A 17,736-nucleotide genomic window follows, 5' to 3' on the forward strand; every position below is an offset into this window, starting at 1 on the left:
ACTTTGTTTTATCTATGTTGAGAAATTTGGGAGGTAAGTCCCACATCAGTTTGTTTTAGTCCTTAGTGCCTTCATGTATTTGAGGAGCTCTCTCTACCTAATGCCTTAAGGTTTTGGTTGAACCCTCCAACATCTTATTTGTCCAGAGAAATAATTAGTCATGTGTCATCTGAGCAAAGATAGCTTATATAGATATATATATATATATATACATATGTATTACTATGTATGTTAACTTCTTTAGGAAAAATGTTGTCGTAATTAAAGTTGTAACCTTACTATTACCCCCTTATATACCATGTTTCTTTTTTTCAATGAGGGTAAATTCTATCATTTCACGTGGATAATGACAACTCTTGAATATGACATAATTTCAATTTTCAAATTATTTTAAAATTCATTTTTACCCTTGAATTAAATAACTTATGAAGATAAGACAAAGGGCAATCAAAATAAAGTTACAACTTCTCATTTTACCACCTTGGTCACAATAAGGTCCACCTCTTTTTTCAACCTATATAATATATATACAATACAGGCCTAGAAGATGGCATTGAGAAAATTAGGCAACTCTGTAAGTGCCTAGGTTGCCTAGCCATATCAACCACAATAATCATATTCGTCTTCCATCATTAATGCCACAATAATCATATTCGTCTTCCTTATTAACCATAATAATCATACAATATATTTTTTTCATTTTTTATATTAAATTTGTTGATATTATAGGATTGTTTCCCTTCGTATGTGTGTCATCATGATAGTGGAATAGACATATGAGGGGAGAGGAAGTTTCGACCTCGTCTAATGGGTTTGGGGAGGAGGGGGAGGAGAGAGTTATAATGATCGTAGATGGGTGGTTGAATCCTTTTCTCCATAGGAGAAGGAAAACTTTCCCCATATTTATATGCCAACTTTTTGTACGAGATAGAAAAAACATGCCAACATGTTTATTTTAGTTTTAGTTTAGGGTGCACCTTCTTGTTCCTAAGGTGATGAAGTGAGAAGTTGTAAACTTCTTTTGATTACCCCTTGCCTTTTAAAAAAATTATTTAAGTCAAGGGTAAAAAAAGGATTTCCAAGATAATTTGCAAGTGATTTATCGTTGTGTCATTTTCAAGAATTATCATTGTCCATGTGAAATGACAAGAATTATCGTCATTAAACAAAAAATGAAATGTTTTATCCTTTGTTTTCAACTCCAAATCCCAAATCCCGAAGCCCTTTAAGCTAGATTGTACTTCTTCCTCCTCTCTTTCTCTCTTTTTCCTCTCCCTTCCTTTAGAGCTCTTTCTGTTTAATTTTTCTTCTTTGAGAAATGAAGAAAAGAGCCCCAATTTCACTTAAAAGCCTAAGTTTAATGTCCATCCGATCGACCACTTCGAGCATGCACTTGCTCTTAGAAAGTCTAGAATGTGGTCATTCGGACGACTGCCACCACTAACAGGTTGGCCAGATCCTATCCTTAGACCTCTATCTACTCAAACCTTCATATCTCCCTCGTTCGAATTTCGATTAACCCAATTCTTCTTTCGTTGGATAGCTAACTCAAATGATCTTCTTTCCTTATATTTGGGATTCTCTAAATTTTGACTAGAGGATATCTTAAAAATCCCATGAATTTCCTGCCTCAATACAAAACTGCCTAGCTACCAAATCTTTCAGTGTGTTGTGGACCCTATTGATGGTCCAAGCTAGTCCTAGGATTAATTTAATCCATTTTAAATCCTTAGAAATTATGTTGGTGCTCTAAATTATAGAGCACTGAATAATCTTATCAAACGTACTTATTCTAATGTTATACAAATATAGGTCATATTTACCTATAGATGTTAACACCCCTCAATTGGACCACAATAAATCAGAGTCCATTGGAAAAAACCCGTCAAGTACCTATCGACAATATAAAACTCTCAAATTAGTCCCTAATTGGGTGGGATCAGGATCGTCTCCAGGGAGCCCAATGCCCAGGGTGCTGCCTGGGGGCATCCAGTGGCTGAGCTGTGCCTTACACATCCTGGTGCATGCTTAGGGATGTGTGCGACACAGTTGGGCTGGCAGCACCCTGGGCATGCTGGGCTCCCTAGAGACGAGCTAAATTCAATTGGGTGTGGGGTATAAGAAGCTTATTGGGTGACGATTCTCTGATCTACTTGGTCCAAGTGACATGAAAAAGACCCCCCCAATGAGCCCATGATTGTAGAGATCCCTCCCCTACATTCGAGCACTACCCTCCCCCGCTGGTCAACCACTTGTTCATAGGGCCCCCTCCCCTGTGCTTGTGATGTCACCTTCACCATCGGTGATCTTAACTCCCTTATGACCATTGCAATTTCCCCTCACTTTCCCTCAAAATCCCTTCAAATCTATGGGATTTTGAAGAGGGTGGGCTGGAGCCTGGAGGAGATGGGAAATTGATAGGAAATCTAATAATTTTCTCATATGCCATCCTAAGCATCCAAACGCATTGCCTCATTTCCTATACTTTTGGGAAAGTATGACAACTTTCCTGAAGCATCCCCCCCACACAACTTTTTCGACAAACAAACTACCCTTAATTGCAAGTAAAGGGAATGAGAGGAAAGTGAAATTAATTTGAAAAGGGAATACGAAAACTTTTGTAATTATTATTTTTTTTGTAATTATGACAATGTAAATATGCAATCTTTCTGATTTTTTTTGCTGCCAAGAGGGCTCACCACTATGGTGGCCCAGAGAGGGAGTGGGTCCTAGTGAGTAGTGAGCCCCAGGGGTAGCCAGATAGTGTTGCATGGCAAGCAGCGGTGTACTTGTGAGTATTTGCTCAAATGACCAAACCTCGGGCATGCCTTCAACTAGGCAATGACAAATCGCTAGGCCAATGTCCAAGTGTGCTCATCTTAGTGATCATATGAGTCCAAATTTTGTGGACAAGTAGACCCCTAGTCCCTTGCTCACATGTCAAATTTCAGCCCTATTAAAGTTTTCCATGTGACGAAACATAGTTTTGAACATCCAAGGCCATAGGATTAGTGCACAGTAGTTGTTGAAGTACATGTAAAAACGTACATGAAAGGCATACCAATACATAAAAAGTTATTTGATTGAATTAGACTCTAAATTTTGACTTGTGCCAAAACACAAGATCTCTAGATAAGGTGGGCTTTTATGCTACATATTACTATTGTTCTCATGTAACGTTTCCTTCATGTGGCAATTCATATGAGGCTGATTTTTTATGGACAAAGAGGGTGCATGGAAATACCACGGTTACTTTCCTCTATCTCTAGGGAAGCAAATGTTGTTGTTCGTTCCCTAGAACAGAAGGTTCTGTCTTTGGCTAGTAAGACAGTTTGACCTTTGTCCTCTCCTTAGTTATTGGATTTGTGTAATCCAGTACACTACTAGCCGTCCTTTGCAATAAAATTCATTTCTACCAAAAAAAAATAAAAAAGGAAAAAGAATGCCACTGGTCGTGTACTTACGCCCAGACACAATTGGGCAACTAAATGACCAGCACACCTATGCCTTTCAATGGGGGCAGGGTGGTCAGTTCGCACCCAGCTGTGTCTGGGCGTAGGTACACGCCCAGATGCACTACCGGATGGTGTTCCATTTCCAAAAAAAATAAAAAATAAATAAAATTCAGCCACGGTTACATCATTTAATCCCCATATGTCAAAAGTCACCAACGGGTGACAAGAAGTTAAACTGTAAACCAAAGGTTGTCCAACGAAAATGCCATTTTACTTAACCATGATTAAGTTTAAGTAAAAGCTACTTCAAATCAAATGCGAAATGCCACGTAGAGCAAATTCGAAGTTTCAGACATTGTGAAGGTTGGCCGCTCTTTTTTAAGTTTTTGAATTTCATCAATTCATCAGTCCTCCCTAGAGAGGCAATTTTGATTTTCCGCTTCTTCAAATGCGGAGAGCCTCTCTATATTTCTGATACGGTGAAGCCTTTCTCTCTTCCTGAGTTTTGATCTGAAAGGTACTACTTACTCCTTTCAATTTTCTCTTCTCTCAGTACTCAGTTCAGATGTTTACTACGGAAATCTGATTCTTGGGTTGCCGGAGAACCGATTGGTTTCTTGTTAATCTGTTCATATAATTAATTTCTCCCATTCTTTTCAGGCCACGAGAACAATGCCGGAATCCAGAGACAGACTAGTAAGGCGGGACCCGATCGAGCTTCTCTTCGTTCTTCGTCGAGGGGTTGCAGGTATTCCTCAAGATACCGGACCGCAGAGGAGTTTTTTTGTGTCGCCGTCAAGGCCTGAACCGCAGAGGGGTTTGTTCGCCTCACCTTCAAGGACTGTTAATGATAGTGGTGGTGGTGGGAGGAATTTGTTTGCGACGTCTCTGCAGCGAGGGTCGATGGCGAACACGGTTCAACGATGGCGTACGGGAGGACCCGCTCGGCGAGGCCGCGGACGTGGTTCGACGAATAATAGCCCTATACCTTCTTGGTACCAGAGGAGGCCTCTTCGGGACGTCACTGACGTTGTGCGCGTAAGTGTTTTTGTACCAGTTTCTGTTTGGTCCCGAGTGGAAACCTAATTGGATTTCTCGTAATTCTTTGAATGAATCGTGTTGTATTTGTCTTTACCTTCTGTTTCCTGGAAAATCTTCTCTTGGGTTCATCTGCATTTCTGAGTTATTTTTTTGGGGTTTCAGTTTCATTGTCTTCAATCTTGATCTGTTGCGTTAATATCTACATTTGATCCTCCGCTAATCTTGAGAAGAACTGCTTAATCTTTGTCTGCTAAATTCGTTGAATAGGATTATTAAGTGTTATGTTGTGCAGAAAACTAGATGGGTATTTCAGTATTTAGCTAAAATGTAGCTTTGATTCAAATTTATTTATCCGTTCGTTCGTTCTTTTCTGCTGTTCCTTGAGGATTCAAAACACTGATGGTTTTTGGTGTTTCTTCAGGCCATTGAGAGGAGGAGGTCTCATCTTACAGATCCTGAAAATGCTCAACTCCAAAGCCCTCTGCCTGCTCCACTCGAGCAGAATACATTTTTCAAAACTCCCAAACCAAGAACTGCGGTGAAGCCCTGCACACCTTCTACCAGTCGTTTATCAAAAGTTCTGCAGGACTTTGATAAGAAAAATCCAACAGAGTTCGATTTCATTACCCCACAGAAGAAGCTTCTCAATTCCATCGAACAGGTTGAGAAGGTCGTGTTGGAGGAGTTCAGAAAAATTGAGAAGTCTCGCAGTGCCAAAAAGGTGCAAAGGGAAAAGAAGGTGCGTACATTAATGTCAATTAGATGACTGGAGAGAGAATGGGCTGTGAAGGGAAGCTCGGGAGGTGAGAGAAGGGCTCTATGATCATCCTCTGATGATCTACTTTAAAATTTGAGGTTTATCGGGTAGATAGATTAGTTCTCTTCTGTTTTGCTTTAGGCTATTAATGTCTTCTGCTGAAGGTCTGTTGTAGGATTTGTAGGCAGGTTTTGGTTCTTAAAATCATTGGCTGAGGGTCTTGACTTAGGACTAGTAGGCATCGATTTGTAACAATGTAAATAGGGATGTTTCCTCTTCATTACTTGAGAGAAACTCTTAGACCATGTTTGATTTCTGATATCGTTCAATAAAAATTGGTGATCATTTGCAGCTATTTGTGGTTCAAATATGGTTTTTCCTTTACAGTGAGACTGTAGGAGTTTATGTGATAGTACAATTATATTGGCAGGGCTTTGTCTCATGATGTGATTTATGGAATCATGGTCCTATGTATCAGTCCAGTTTCTTTTATTTTCCTTTTTTCTTCTCTTTATTTTTTGGTGTGCAAAATACCTTTCGAGTCTCAAGATTGTGGGTTGAGGCTTTTGCTGCTCAGCATGAAGACTAATAGGATTGATTTTTCTTCGGTAATTTACACTCTTTTGAACAGATTGAATGTTGGCCTGACTTGAGTTAGGATGATTAGTAGAACTGAGATTTGGATAGAAATTACTCAAACATATTAATGGACTTTATAGTGAACTATTACGTAGCAACTAAACATATTTGTTTTGCAGCAAATGATATTTGACAGTTGATGTTTCTCACCTGAGATATACCTATTAAGAGAAAGTGAAAAACTGGCTAAATGTGAATAAATATTGTTATATCTATGAAAATTCTTGGAGATTCAATTTTATCTTACATATAGCAAAGTGATGATACAAATAATTGTTCATTTATCACCAAATATTTCAATTGAATTCCTAAGGATCCCCATGCAATGGTGGTGCAAACTGTGAGTTCTCTCTGCACTCATGATGGGTCTTATGGGTTAATGTATAAATAGTGACCTCTATGAAGACACTCCTAGCTAGGAAATTTCAACTATGATGTGATTGATGAACAGGAATTGATAAATTATGATGATTTCATTTATCTGTCATACAACATTTTACTGGGGATGGCATGAATCAGATTTCAATGAGTTTGCTGAAGTTCATTTGTTTGCCAAAACGAGAAAGCATTTTGTGCAAGACAGAGGAGGCCCAGGGCTATTTACTTATATTCAGAGCCACTTTCTTGTCCTGTTCCAATTAAGTGGGAATATCTTCACTAGGAACTGCTTTTGAATGGTATGCTGCTGGAATCAGGGCTTCAAGAATCTTTGGTTGGATTGGTTGAATCGGCCAATTTGGATTGGAATTGGCCGAGCTCAATCCTGATTTCAGTAAATCTGGAGTGGCCAATCTATGCTGGGATTCCGATTTCCGACAAATTTTGTCTGAATCAGCTGGAACTGATCTGGATCCTGATTCCAAATTTAATAACCTTGGTTGGACTATTATACATTATGTCTTCCTCACTATTGATGTTTTCAGGATCCATCAGCACTTGGAAAAAAATCTGTAATCAAGGATCCATGACATAGTCAATCATTTCAGAAATGTACTAAATTTTGCTGCTGTCCGGGTTATAGGAATGTTCCTACTACTTGGTTCACAGCCAAATAAACGGAACCTAGAAAGATATTTTGGAAAATACTGAAACCTATGAGGGTATTTGTGAACCCAAATGGGAAGTGAATTATTCCATTCTTTGACTGCAAGCCCTGTAGCAGGAACATTCCTGCAACCTGATTAGCAGCCAAAATTTTTCTGTTTTCAAACTTACAATATGCATGCTTCTAGGTGAAGAGATTTGCTAATCTGAGTTTCAAAATTAAAGTAATTCCATAGGGTTAGGGGCAAAGATTTTCAACTTGGAATTGGGGTGTCGAATTGATCCTTGTCATGTCCAATCTAGATTGCAATCAGTTCCAAAAACCTTAAAGTTGGCCGTTCTGGAATGTCTAAAATTGGGGTTGGTCATGGCCAATTCCAATCTGAATTGGCTGATTCAAATTCTGATTTTTGAAACAGTGGTTACGGGTTTAGGTTGCAGGTTATGGGAGACATCCTGAGATTTGTGCCTTTCCCTGTGCTTGATGGTGGTGTCTTCTATGGCTCTGATCCCCTTTTAATGGAATGAAACTTTTGAGGGGAAAGTCTCCTCAACAGCCATATTTCAAGGACCAAAAAGAGAAAGAAACCTCTTCAGGTGCAGAACATTTTAAGCAATTTATATGCTAAGACAATGTTAAGCATGGAAGCACAAGCTTTAATACTGGAGTTCATCTTCTCAGTTGGAACTGTACAAGATATGAACAAAATAGAATATCCAAATGAAAACCCTCACAAGTTACAGAAGTATCATTTTATTGCATAATAAGTAAGAAAAGGAGAATGAATTGAATGTGAAGTTAACAAAATGAGATCAAATAGTTAGCTCCCTTGCATGTAAAAGTGCTTGTGGCATCATCATAGGCATAGCTATATGCAGTTGGGCAAGCAGCCTTGAATGCCTTAGAGTAATCAGTTGGCTTGCAAGTATTTGGAGACCCAAAAGCCCCAGTACAGCAGTACTCGGGGCTATTGAAAGCCATACAAGCACTCTTACATGCAATCACCCTCCCCTTACTGTTTTTCACTTGCAGACTTGTTGGGCAAGTTCTGTTCAGGTCTGAGACACACTTTGTCGGCTTACAATCTCCGGTACCGCCGACGGGTACTATTGAGACAGAAAGGTCATAACCATCAACAAGGCTAACATCATAGAAATCCATTGGACTATCAAGGGTGAATTCTGCAAGTGTTGTGGGTGGTGCTCCGCCTGCGCCGGCACATTCTAAGACACCCCCACAATCACCTGTTAAACAGGTTCCCTTCCCGGTAGCATCGAAAGAACATGAACGACGACCCCAGAAACGACCTGACCATCCTGTTGGTGCATTGATATTCACAGATTCACCGGGTTTTAGCTTAAACCCGCCGTTGTTCAAGACGGGTTTACCGGAGCCCGCTTGGATACCGGGCCATATGGTGTTCCTACAATTGTTCTTCAATGTGAAAATAGCTGCTTGGGCTCCTGCATCAGAAATCAGAATAGAAACTTTAAGACAATTTATCAAAATGAAATCCATGGAAATGTAACTCATGACAAGAAGGTTTACATACCTGAGAAGGAGAGAAGAAGGAAGAGGTTAAAGTACCACAATGCCATTGTAGATGTGCAAGTAAGATAGAGAGGAAGTCTCTTAACAAGGAAGGATGGATGAGGGGTTTAAATAGAGGGAGTTACCAAGAAAGAATTTGCCATTTGCTTGAATCGATGAAACAACCCTTTGCTTGAATGGTTTAATTGGTTGTAACAAGATAAAAGGATAGAAATCTAAGTCATTGTTGAAAACAAGAATCATGTATGACTGGTAGTCACTACTTTGTTCAACTAACTGCCCGAGTTTTTTGATAACAGAATAAACTTAAAAAGGCTATAAATCTTGGATGATTAGTACATGGGAAAGAGAAAGCCACCCGGTTGCGCATTGTATGTCACAAGGTTGTCAAATCTAGGCCCGAACCGTTAAGATCCATTGAAACCGACCAAAAAAACCAGAGACCCAATCGAACCGATCCTTATTGGATTAGTTTTGGATTGGGGTATAATGGGACTGGCTGAAAACTGGACCGCACCGGACCGGCGGATAACAAACCGAAAACCGAATGGAATGAAACTGATAAAAAAAATAATGAGTATAAGGTTATGATTAATTGAATTGATTTCAAGATTAGTGAGCAAATTTATGGTTGTAAGGGAAATTGTTACAAATCAATGAGTATGAGGTTATGAAAATAGGGAATTGATTTGTAACAATGCTTGTTCCATTGATCTCCTTTTTAAGTGTGGGGCTAGTGAAATATTTTATGTAGTTGAAAAGAGAAAGAGAAGAAAATAGGTACAAACCGAACCCAACTTGTTTAAAAAAACCCGGTACCGAACTGAATCCAAACTGCTATCAACCCGTTATCATAAACCGAAACCAACATGAAACCAAACCGCACCGAAACCAAAATCGGAACCGCAACCGAGACGAAATCGAAAAGTCCTTAATGGTTTGGTTTCGGTTTCCCTAAAAGCCACATTAAAACCAAAAAAACCTGACTGAACCGACCGATTGACACCCCATTGCCACCCCTGTGCCCTAGCATAGGGGAGCATGAAATGACCACTATACCCCCAGAACCCCAGAAATAACCAGGGGTGCAACGGTCAATTTATGCCCCCTGTGTCAGGGCGCAAGGACACTAGGGCGGTGTGTCTGGCCTGACCGGACCCATAAACGGGTTTCTAGTGAAGCCCAGGCCCACTATTATTACCATTCAATTTTGGAGTTTAGAGCAAAATGAGCATTGAATAGTGACGTCAGGGCCCATACATTAGTTATTAGTGAAGCCCAGATCTTAGAGGCTTTCAAGCCATGTAGGGTGAAACAATTAAGGAGGAATTGCTGGTCTCTATCCTTTCTAGGATCCGGAACCATTCCAATTGGTTAATTGGGACGGTTCTAGGATTAGATTTTGAAACTGATTGCTTATTGGGATGGATCGGTTTTGGTCCGGGAATCCCAGTAGTTCCAGAACTAAATAATCGGTAAGAATCGATTAAGAACCAGAACTGGCACAATCGTTTAAAATCCATAACTAATTCACATTTGGGATGTTTATTTAATGTTGGTGATTTGGATTTGGAAGTTTGACTTCTTTGTATGTTTAGGGATGAATATCTGATTATTGGGTGCATCTTACTGTCACCAAAATGGTGAAGGGAGAAGTTGTCTTCCTGTTTATTTTTGATTATCTCTTGTTTAAATTTTATTCCCAAATAGTCATAGTCATGTGAAATGTTACCCTCAGGCTTTGTTTGTTTCGGCGTAAAATTTTACTTGAAAATGTTCACTTCAAAAAAATTTAGATGTAAGATTTTAAATGTTGAAAAGTGTTCTAATGTTTGATTTTTTTATGGAAACAAACATTCGACATTTTTTCAACATGTAAAAATTTACAATTATGAAAGTAAAATTTGCTGCATAAAATTTTCCAGGTAAAATTTTACTCCGAAACAAACGGAGCTTCAGGGAAAAAAATATTACAGTAAAAGGGCAAAAAAGTAAGATTATCGATTATTTATTCAGCCACCTTAGTTACAACAAGATTTTCCCTTGATTATTTGTATGCTTAGAAATGAATATCGAATTATTTGTATGCAACGCATAAGTAAATTTGGAATTTTGAATATTCTCACTGTGTGCATTACGTGCACACCATGCACGCCATGCATGGGTTATCTACATTGGTGATGGGTATGGTTATTGTAGTATCCTGATTTTTGAGTAAATCAGGACACGCTGTAACGTGTAATGTTATAGAGTTTGCCCGACAGTTATTTGATATTTTACCCAAAAAAAAAAAAAAAAGGATAGCTATTTGATATGATAGAAGTCATGGTAGTATTGTTTGTAATCAAGTTATGTAACAGCTATATAGCCCTATTTACTAGTGATCGATCATGACGTAGAGAGGAAAGACTTGAAAATCCTAAAACTAATGCTCTAATGAGTAGAAGCGGCTACTTCCAAATTAGATCAAGGCGTTATAACTTTGTCTGCAAAGCCAACTATCATACTTAGGGGTGTCAATTGGTCGGGTTTGATCGGGCTTTGCTGGGCCTCATCAATTGTTCAGGTTGCACCGCGTTCGACCCTTAAGTATTCAGGCAGGGCCTGGAGAGGCTCGGTCAGTGTCAGGCTTTAATAGAGTTCTAAAATATGGCCTTAATTGGGTTGTGAGCCTGTTTAACATTTAATCGGGCTTAACCTGGCCTTAACGTAATTAAATTCTTATCTGAAGAAATGAGAGAAAAAAAATGAGTTTACACCAAAACACATTTAAGACCCAAATCCAAGAACAATTTTTTAAACTGTAATCTCTATTAAGGGAAGAGAAAGGGATTGTTCTCTCATCCTCTGGGAAGGTCTAGAATTCCCAATTCCGAGTTTCCCAGTCACTTTTTTATGTACTTTTGGCTTAAGAGGCCAAACTCATAGCTTCTGAAGTAGCTTCTCTTTGGTCTCTTCTGGTTTATCTTTTTTGTTTTTTATTTTTAGGAAATGATTCCAAACGCTGCTACCAGTCAAAGGTTGGAGCTCCAAATACAAAGACTAGCATACAGAAGGTTACAAAAATTTGGAAGGGTGATAGGTTCTCAATTGTATGAGATGGGACCCCACCTACCATAGAGAAGTGGCAGAGGAACCTTAACCATACAGTCTCCTTAAAATTGTCTTGAAAATTGCCCTCGATCACTTTTTCCTATCTGTTGGGCAAATATGCAAGTAATGGTTCTGAGTTTGTAAAAGTACTACAATACCAAGTAACCATAAGCAATTTGACATAATAGTAAATAGTGCTACGAGTAAGTCTTATATTCTTACAAATACCTTAAGATTGTTAGAAAAATAATCAGATGGGTAGAAGTATAAGATTTATTTGTTTTATATGGCAGTTTGTATTTCACTGAAATATCTTCGTAGAAAGTGGAGACGGGATTGATAGCACCAATATCATCTTTTGTATTTGTAGATACCGCGACCTCCGGATACGAGTTCCTCTGCCTGGTGGGTGGGATCCCTTGGATTCCTGTGGACCCTTGGCTACAAGGTTTATGGATAACATCATATCTCGATGTATCAACATAAGGGGTTGAGGTCATGCGTTATAAGTTAAAATAAATGGAGTCGTCACTTAGAATTCGGACCTAGGACTCAATGGGTGTAGCCCCATCCGGGGTGTGCGGAAAGGGCTACGTGATTCCATATGGTCTGGTCAAAGATTGTGGATAACTAGTCAGGTTACGAGCGTAAAAATGTATTAGCATCTTATCTCGCCTGGTTAAACCGGTATTTCTATTAGATGCTAGATTTAGATTTAGAAGATTCTCCCATAATAGCACATCTTATACCAACATGCAAGGCTAGATTATGATGCATCAAACATAAGAAAGAAACAATACAAATAATTTACTATGTATACTAAAGTAAACTACTTTAATGATCTATATTGTGCTAGAAATAATAAGAAAGAAAGAGACAAATAACTGTCAAAAAACAAAAGAAATAAAGGAAAATGTACCAAATACGAAATATACAATGTCCCAAGGCTAAATTAGAGATGGATGATCGACTTGCCTCTCTATTGTCGGACAGAATAATGGATATATAAAAAAGGGATTTTGTTACTCAGACTTTGGGCAGAATAATGACTGTATATGGGATTTCGCTACTTATACCTGGTTAGAGCAACGACTGTACATAGGGTAAATGTGTGTTAAGGATTGAAGGAAAACAGGACTTCGAACCAGAATAACTTTTAGGTAGGATAATCGAATGATCTACTGACAGGAAAGGATGATTGAAGCTAGCAAAAAAGGGACTAAAAAGGATGTGAGAAGACTCAAAAGGAGCAAAAATGGGAGAAAATGGGTGTGGAACCTGTCAAATGGTCTTTTTTGCTTAAAAAATGAGGGTGGCGATCGCCCCCTCTATGCGGCGTGGAGGTTTTTTCGCATCGCAAGGGGTTAAAACTTAAAACCCACGGCACCATGGTGGAAGGTTGCCCCCAACCCTCAAAATGGGCTTTTCTGAGGTTTCATGGGTTTTAACCGGACGGACTCCATTTTCTCTTTTCCCATTTAATCTCCTAGTTTCTCTTTATTTTACTTACTTTATCAAGATAGCTAAGAGAAAATCTCCCGTGCATGCCTTAATCTGGAACTGGAATTGTTTCACCCATTAAAAATTGATGTGTTTTCAAGTTTAGAATCAATTAGCTAATCATATCATTGCCTCAAAGGGTTTCTTTTATTCCGTCACTTGCATTAATGTTCTGATTTTTACCCCTCTTTTTTTCGAAGGCCAACATTGGACCCAGAGGGGGACCCATGGGGGGTCAATAAGAGAAACTAGGCCCACTTAATGATAGGTACCTACAACTACAACTATTATAGTCAAGAAGGTACGTGGGGGGTGAGGAGCCGGGTGGGTGGTTAGGAGTCGATCACTCGATCCCTTGGACTTACACCATTCCCACTCGGAGGCTGCTACCGAGCTAAAGCTCATCCCCGGACTAACTTTTACCTATTTAAGATCAAGATCATAGTTAGCAAAAATGGGAACGGTAATAAAATCGAGTTTTATGGTACGGATTTTAAACGGTAAAAAATTACAAATGGGCGGTCAAATAAAACGGTCAAAAGAATAGAGAATGGTAAAAAATGAAAAACGGACAGTACGGATTTTAAACGTTTATATTTCAAAAAAAAGGAACCAAAAAAACGTTACTATTCTCATATAAATTGAGGAATTCTTATTTGAAATACATGTTTCTATTTTTTTTTTTTTTTGGTAAGTAAATAAATGCTTCTATTTACGGTATCCATGCATTGACTTTGAGTTGAAGGTGATATCATGAAAAATGTAACCCTTCGAGTCATATTTACGTCGGTGAAAGAACCAAGCCGATTAGAGTTTGGGAGAGAGAAATATGGTCAGTTAAGTCCAAGGTCTTAAAAAACGCCAAAAAAAGGCGAACGTGTTTTATACGTGTTTTAAACGCGTTTAAAACAAGAATGCTTGCTGTTTGCCCTTTTTTACCGTATGTTTGAGAAGCATACGACAAAACGTGTTTAAAACGGTAAAAAACGAGAATGTGTTTAAAACGGAGTTTTTAAACGCATTTTGCTAACAGTGATCAAGATCAATTCCGTCACTTGCATTATTAGTGGACTCATTGACATTTATTATTATCCCAAGAGTCTAATTATAGGGTCATTTCACCTATGGAGAATGAATTCTCCCTTCTCTTATTTTCTTATGGGCTTTGAAAAATGTCTTTTTTTAACCATGATTGTCAATGAGTCCTCCGCCATTTGTGTTGTGTATATCCGTCATTCCACGATCCTAAACCTTTTGAGATTGGTGTGTGGTTTGTGTGATTACACTTTCATCTATAAAAATAAAAAAAAAAAAAAAAGAGAAAGAAAGAAAGAAAGAAAGAAAGAAAGAAAGAAAAGAAAAGAAAAAGAAAAAGAAAAAGAAGAAGAAGAAGAGAGTCCTCCGCCATCTCATATTCAAAAAAGGAAAGAAACCTCTTCATCAGGTACAAAACATAGTCAAGCATGGAAACACAAGTTTTCATAATGGAGTTTATCTTCTCAGTTGGAACTGTACAAGATATGGACAAAATACAGTTACATCTTCTTAGTTGTTACATTAAACCAAAAAAAAAAAAAAAAAAAAATTCTCTCATGGGCTCATGTATGGTATTAGAATACCCAAATGAAATCCCTCACAAGTTACAGAATTATCTTTTTTATTGTATATAATAAGTAAAAAAAGAGAATGAATTGAATGTGAAATTAACTAACAAAATGAGATCAAATAGTTAGCTCCCTTGCATGTAAAAGTGCTTGTGGCATCATCATAAGCATAGCTATATGCAGTTGGGCAAGCAGCCTTGAATGCCTTAGAGTAATCAGTTGGTTTGCAAGTATTTGGAGACCCAAAAGCCCCAGTACAGCAATACTCAGGGGTATTGAAAGTCATACAAGCACTCTTACATGCAATCACCCTCCCTTTACTGTTTTTCACTTGCAGACCTGTTGGGCAAGTCTTGTTCAGGTCTGAGACACACTTTGTCGGCTTACAATCTCCGGTACCGCCGACGGGTACTATTGAGACAGACAGGTCATAACCATCAACAAGGCTAACATCATAGAAATCCATTGGACTATCAAGGGTGAATTCTGCAAGTGTTGTGGGTGGTGCTCCGCCGGCGCCGGCACATTCTAAGACACCCCCACAATCACCTGTTAAACAGGTTCCCTTCCCGGTAGCATCGAAAGAACATGAACGACGACCCCAGAAACGACCTGACCACCCTGTTGGTGCATTAATATTCACAGATTCATTGGGTTTTAGCTTTAACCCGCCGTTGTTCAAGACGGGTTTACCGGAACCCGCTTGGATACCTGGCCATATAGTGTTTCTACAATTGTTCTTCAATGTGAAATTTGCTGCTTGGGCTCCTACATTAGAAATCAAAATAGAAATTTTAAAACAATTTATCAAAATGAAATCCATGGAAGTGTTATCTTATGATAAGAATGTAAAACATACCTGAGAAGGAGAGAAGAAGGAAGAGGTTAATAAGGTACCACAATGCCATTGTAGATGTGAAAGTAATTAAGATAGAGAGGAATCGAGTCTCTTAATGAGGAAGAATGGATGAGAGGTTTAAATAGAGAGAGTTACCAAGAAAGGATTTGCCATTTGCTTGAATGGATGAAACCAGTCTTTCTAATTGGTTGGTAGTTACCACTTTGTTCAACGAACTGCCCGAGTTTTTTGATAACAGAATAAACTGAAAAACACTATAAATATTGGATGATTTGTATATGGGAAAGCGAACCCCCTCCCCCACCCTGTTACGCAGCGCATGCCGCCCTTGTGTCCTGTCATAGGGGCATGTGAAATGACTACCACATCCACTGGAACCCCAAAAATGACTAGAGGTGTGACGAGTCATTTTGCACGCCCCTATGTCAGAGCGAAAGGGCGGTGTGTCTGATGTGTCTGGGTGGCGATCTTTCTCCCTATGTATATTCTGCGTAGTGAAGCCCAGGCCCATTTATATTACCAAGAAATTTTGGAGTTGAAGAAAATGAGCTTTGAATAGTGAAGTCAAGGCCCATACATTGGTTGCTAGTGAAAGCCCAGATCCTAGAGGCTTTCAAGCCATGTAGGGTGAAATGAAACAATTAAGGAGGGTGGACCTTGGTACAACGGGTAAGGTTGCTCCATTGTGACCAAGTGGTCACGGGTTCAAATATGAAAACAGTCTCTTTGTGAAAACAAGGGTAAGGTTGCATACATTATGACCCTCCCCAGACCCCGTAGTGGCGGGAGCCTTGTGCACTGGGTACACCCTTCTTTTATCCTTTCTAAGATCCGGAACCATTCCAATTGGTTTATTGGGATGGTTCTGGGTTTAGATTTTGAAACCGATTGCTTATTGGGATGGATTGGTTTTGGTCCAAGAATCCCAATAGTTTTGGAACCAAATAACCGGCAAGAATCGATTAAGAACCAGAACCACCACAATCGTTTAAAAGCCACAAATAATTCACATTTGAGATGTTTATTTAATGTTGGTGATTTGGATTTGGAATTTTGATTTCCTTGTATGTTTAGGAATCTATTTTTTTTGTTGGAGTATTTGGTTCATTTTTTTATTTGTTTGTTTATGGATGAATATCTGAGTATTGGGTTCATCTTATTGTCACCAAAATGGTGAAGTGAGAAGTTTTACCTCCTTTTGATTATCCCTTGTTTTATTCTCAAAAGTTATTTAATATAGGAATAAAAAAGATTTTCAAAATAATTTAAAAATAATTACATCATTATTAAAAACTGCACGTTTATGTTAAAAGGACAAAAAATGTAAGGTTATTGACTATTTATGTAGCAACCTTAGTTACAACAAGATTTTCCCTTGATTATTTGTATGTTTAGAAATAGGTATTTGATTATTTGTATGCTTAGGAATGAATATCTAATTATTTGTATGCAACACATAGGTAAAGACTTTGGAATTTTGAATATTGTAATTGTGTGTGTTACGTGCACACCATGCATGCAATGCATGAGTTATCTACATTGGCGATGGGTATGGTTATTGTAGTGCCCTAACTCCTGAGTAAATCGATAGATGCTGTAACTTGTAACGTTATAGATTTAGTGTGAGTTATTTGGTATGGTAGAAGTCATGGTAGTAATGTTTGTGACCAAGTAAGTTATGTAATGGTTATATAGCCCAATTTACTAGTGAACATGAATGAATTGAGGAAAGACTTCAAAATCGTAAAACTGAGATCGATTACTTCCAAATTAAACCAAGACGTCATAACTTTGTCTGTAAAGCCAACTATCATACTTATCTCTATCTTTCTTCCCATTTAATCACCTAGTTTTTCTATGTTACTCAATTTTTCAAGATTAGAATCAATTAGGGCTAATCATTGCCTCTAAGGATTTCTTGGATTCAAAAAGAGGGAAAAAAAATTTTCCAATCCCCAAATTAAGGCAGGATTGATTGGAGAACATCGCATCAACAATTAATCAAGGTCTTTTCCTTGCACCCAAAAAAAAAAAAAAGGTCAAGGTCATTCCCAATTGAAAGAGCTCACACCTTTGACAATGAGCATATTTGATTGTGTAGGTTTACTGTTTGTTTGAATGGTGTCACAAAACTTGTCTAAGTGAATTGAATTCAAAAGTTTTGTAACAAGAATAGAAGATAAAGGAAAGGA

At 38.4% G+C, this 17,736-nt stretch overlaps 3 protein-coding genes across 4 annotated transcripts; 1 reads left to right on the forward strand and 2 right to left on the reverse strand.

Annotated features, from left to right (window-relative positions):
• Nucleotides 1-4,090: 4,090 nt before the first annotated feature.
• LOC122642931 (protein POLYCHOME-like) lies at nucleotides 4,091-5,608 on the forward strand. The gene is made up of 2 exons (XM_043836546.1): nucleotides 4,091-4,493; nucleotides 4,918-5,608. Exons 1-2 carry the CDS (start codon nucleotides 4,128-4,130, stop codon nucleotides 5,260-5,262), a joined length of 711 nt encoding a protein of 236 aa, XP_043692481.1. The 5' UTR covers nucleotides 4,091-4,127; the 3' UTR covers nucleotides 5,263-5,608.
• Nucleotides 5,609-7,656: 2,048 nt separating this feature from the next.
• On the reverse strand, nucleotides 7,657-8,573 carry LOC122642869 (pathogenesis-related thaumatin-like protein 3.5). 2 transcript variants are annotated; one of them, XM_043836472.1, is made up of 2 exons: nucleotides 7,728-8,455; nucleotides 7,657-7,686 (listed from the first exon to the last, which is right to left on the reverse strand). In XM_043836472.1, exon 1 carries the CDS (start codon nucleotides 8,453-8,455, stop codon nucleotides 7,736-7,738), a length of 720 nt encoding a protein of 239 aa, XP_043692407.1. In that variant the 3' UTR covers nucleotides 7,657-7,686; nucleotides 7,728-7,735. The 2 variants fall into 2 exon arrangements, with proteins under 2 accessions (XP_043692407.1, XP_043692408.1); XM_043836473.1 differs by lacking the exon at nucleotides 7,657-7,686 and adding an exon at nucleotides 8,490-8,573 and having other exon boundaries at nucleotides 7,693-8,400.
• Nucleotides 8,574-14,782: 6,209 nt separating this feature from the next.
• Nucleotides 14,783-15,593, reverse strand: LOC122642319 (pathogenesis-related thaumatin-like protein 3.5). The gene is made up of 2 exons (XM_043835757.1): nucleotides 15,545-15,593; nucleotides 14,783-15,453 (listed from the first exon to the last, which is right to left on the reverse strand). The coding sequence occupies exons 1-2, from the start codon at nucleotides 15,591-15,593 to the stop codon at nucleotides 14,789-14,791; spliced, it is 714 nt and encodes a 237-aa protein (XP_043691692.1). The 3' UTR covers nucleotides 14,783-14,788.
• Nucleotides 15,594-17,736: the final 2,143 nt, after the last annotated feature.

Source organism: Telopea speciosissima, chromosome 10, assembly GCF_018873765.1.
Source record: "Telopea speciosissima isolate NSW1024214 ecotype Mountain lineage chromosome 10, Tspe_v1, whole genome shotgun sequence".
Taxonomy (NCBI): Eukaryota; Viridiplantae; Streptophyta; class Magnoliopsida; order Proteales; family Proteaceae; genus Telopea; species Telopea speciosissima.

What these genes read in the sequence shown, in the direction of transcription:
- LOC122642931 (XM_043836546.1), top strand. Translation starts at nt 4,128, where the DNA reads ATGCCGGAATCCAGAGACAGACTAGTAAGGCGGGACCCGATCGAGCTT. An exon ending in ACGTCACTGACGTTGTGCGC is followed by an intron (nt 4,494 to 4,917) that starts GTAAGTGTTTTT and finishes GTGTTTCTTCAG; the next exon opens with GCCATTGAGAGGAGGAGGTC.
- LOC122642869 (XM_043836472.1), bottom strand. Translation starts at nt 8,455, where the DNA reads ATGGATTTCATTTTGATAAATTGTCTTAAAGTTTCTATTCTGATTTCT.
- LOC122642319 (XM_043835757.1), bottom strand. Translation starts at nt 15,593, where the DNA reads ATGGCATTGTGGTACCTTATTAACCTCTTCCTTCTTCTCTCCTTCTCA. An exon ending in CCTTCTTCTCTCCTTCTCAG is followed by an intron (nt 15,454 to 15,544) that starts GTATGTTTTACA and finishes TTTCTAATGTAG; the next exon opens with GAGCCCAAGCAGCAAATTTC.